The sequence below is a fragment of the Diadema setosum genome, chromosome 18, assembly GCF_964275005.1.
Source record: "Diadema setosum chromosome 18, eeDiaSeto1, whole genome shotgun sequence".
Taxonomy (NCBI): domain Eukaryota; kingdom Metazoa; phylum Echinodermata; class Echinoidea; order Diadematoida; family Diadematidae; genus Diadema; species Diadema setosum.
In genome coordinates this window covers 359,164-361,323 of record NC_092702.1, presented here as the reverse complement: position 1 = coordinate 361,323, position 2,160 = coordinate 359,164, and the positions used below count along the sequence as shown (strand labels likewise).

The following is a 2,160-nucleotide window of genomic DNA, read 5'->3' as shown; positions in this document are numbered from 1 at the left end:
GGAAACATCTAAAATCTTCGTCGTAAAATACGTTTGTTATTGTTGTTTGTTTGTTTGTTTTCAAAATGTATATAGTAAAAGGAATTTGCTTTTATTTGAAGTTTGGACACTATACCCCTGATGGGAGTGCGTGCGCGTTCACCACACCGGGTGTGTTGTCCGTTAAAAGTGGGGACCACTTGGTCAATCTCCATTTGGAGGGCTGACCATTCCTCTCGCTGGACGGTTGTTAAGAGGTCGCTACAGCGGAATCCCATTACAAAGTGAAGTGAAGTTTGTTAGGGTTAATTTCAATCATGACTCGGGAGTCGTCCATAGATATCGATTACGTGTCGACCGATTTGATCTCTGAAAACGGGACAGTTTTAGAATGGGCAACGATTCTGTCAACGACGGCGACAAGTCCTGCTGCCTCCGCTGATGGCGGCAGTATTCCGTTCCCTCACCGGCTTGTGGTTGGTGCGTGTTGCTGCCTCATCACGATAACAGGCCTATTGGGCAGCGCTCTCGTGATCGTATCCGTGTTGCGATTCAAGAAACTTCAGACGATTACGAATATTCTTGTCTTTAACCTAGCCATCGCCGATTTCATGACTTGCCTGTTCTTGCCATTTTCCGTTGTCGGGCTGGTCGACGACTCGGGTGAGTATCCACTGCCTGATCTTGTGTGCGCCATAACGCCTGGTGTGTCCTTTACATGTTTGGCAGTCAGTATTAGTACGCTGGCTTTTATTGCTGCTGTTCGCTGGTATGTCATCACCAAATCTGTTCGAGGAACTGGAGGTGTTTACACACACAGAAATATCATTTTTCTGGTTTTGGTTATCTGGGTTGCTTGCATCTCCATTGTGACTATTCCCCTTCTCTTCGGTGTTGGCGAACTGGGATATTCCCGATACTACTCGCTCTGCTCTGTGACAGACACAAACCCTTTGCGGGGTGTCTACGTCCTCATGCAAAGTAGCTTTATCATCATCGTTCTCATTGCTACGTGTATCTTTTACGCCTTGATTGTCGCTTACGTGCTCAGAGAAAACCGGAAACTCAGGAGCCATTTTTCAGCAGACATGGTATTATCGGGAGGGACGAAGGGCAACACGACCAACGAGAGGAACATGACAGCCTCCTTGAACAAGAGGGAAGTCGAGATCACGAAGAACCTCTTCATTGTCGTTTGCGTGTTCGCCATCTGCATGGTGCCCAACGGAGTTAACTTCCTGATCGAGGGAACCAGTGTTGCGACGCTCTACGGAGCGATGATTTCGACGGCGAATAGCGTTGTGAACCCAGTCATCTACGGGCTAAAACATCCAAACTTTCAAGAAGCTTTCAAGAACATTATTTGCTTCAGGACGCACAACGCACGAGCCCATACAAGCACCGGCAAATCAAACTCGACTGCACTGGACTAATCGTCAGCAGATTGAAGCTTGGCTGTTTATACGGACGCAGCCGATTCACAGGAAAGTCCGCGTGGGTATATTGACTTTACCTTTGATCTCATGTCTCTATCAGCATAGAGACAAATAGCGACAATATCTAGTCTGAAATAATATGACGAATAAATGAATCAAGGTCATCTGACAATAAGAATAGAGGGATCGATCGTCAAATTGAAAATTGACTTTCATCGTCTCGTTGTAAAGATACATTACAATAAAGTCCTGAGCAATCATTGTTAAATAGGAAGCACTACGATATTTTCAAGAAGGCTCAGAACTCGAATGACATAATTCACTGGGTTTGAACTTACCTAGTTCAAACATTCTTGGACAGGATGCTTCACTCGCTTTGTTACTTTTAGCCTAGGTTAATATCAATAAGTTTCTGGCAATGCAAGGTAGCAGTAATGACATGGCCAGCTGCGAGCACAGAGCTGAAACGAAAAACCTCTCTACTCGGTGAATAAGAAAATTTCCATTTGCTGTTTTATCTCTTGCTTACTCTTTTTTTGAAATGAACAAACGTGTACAAAACATTCAACTGAAAGTTAAAGACAGGCAGCAGTTTGTGACATGTTCCTGCATCACACAGTTCACATTCACCGGCTAAGCCAGTACTTTTGTGTTTGAGAATAATTTTGTGTTTGAGAATAATTATATACCATAGTTATGCTTTCATCTCTACTCTTTGTCGAGGGGTTTACATGGAAGTATTTGT

General features: G+C 44.1%; 1 protein-coding gene across 1 annotated transcript; it reads left to right on the top strand.

Annotated features, from left to right (window-relative positions):
- The first annotated feature begins 296 nt into the window (after nucleotides 1-296).
- Nucleotides 297-1,412, top strand: LOC140241907 (nociceptin receptor-like). The gene has a single exon (XM_072321655.1). It carries the CDS (start codon nucleotides 297-299, stop codon nucleotides 1,410-1,412), a length of 1,116 nt encoding a protein of 371 aa, XP_072177756.1.
- The last annotated feature ends 748 nt before the right edge of the window (nucleotides 1,413-2,160 follow it).

What these genes read in the sequence shown, in the direction of transcription:
- LOC140241907 (XM_072321655.1), top strand. Translation starts at nt 297, where the DNA reads ATGACTCGGGAGTCGTCCATAGATATCGATTACGTGTCGACCGATTTG.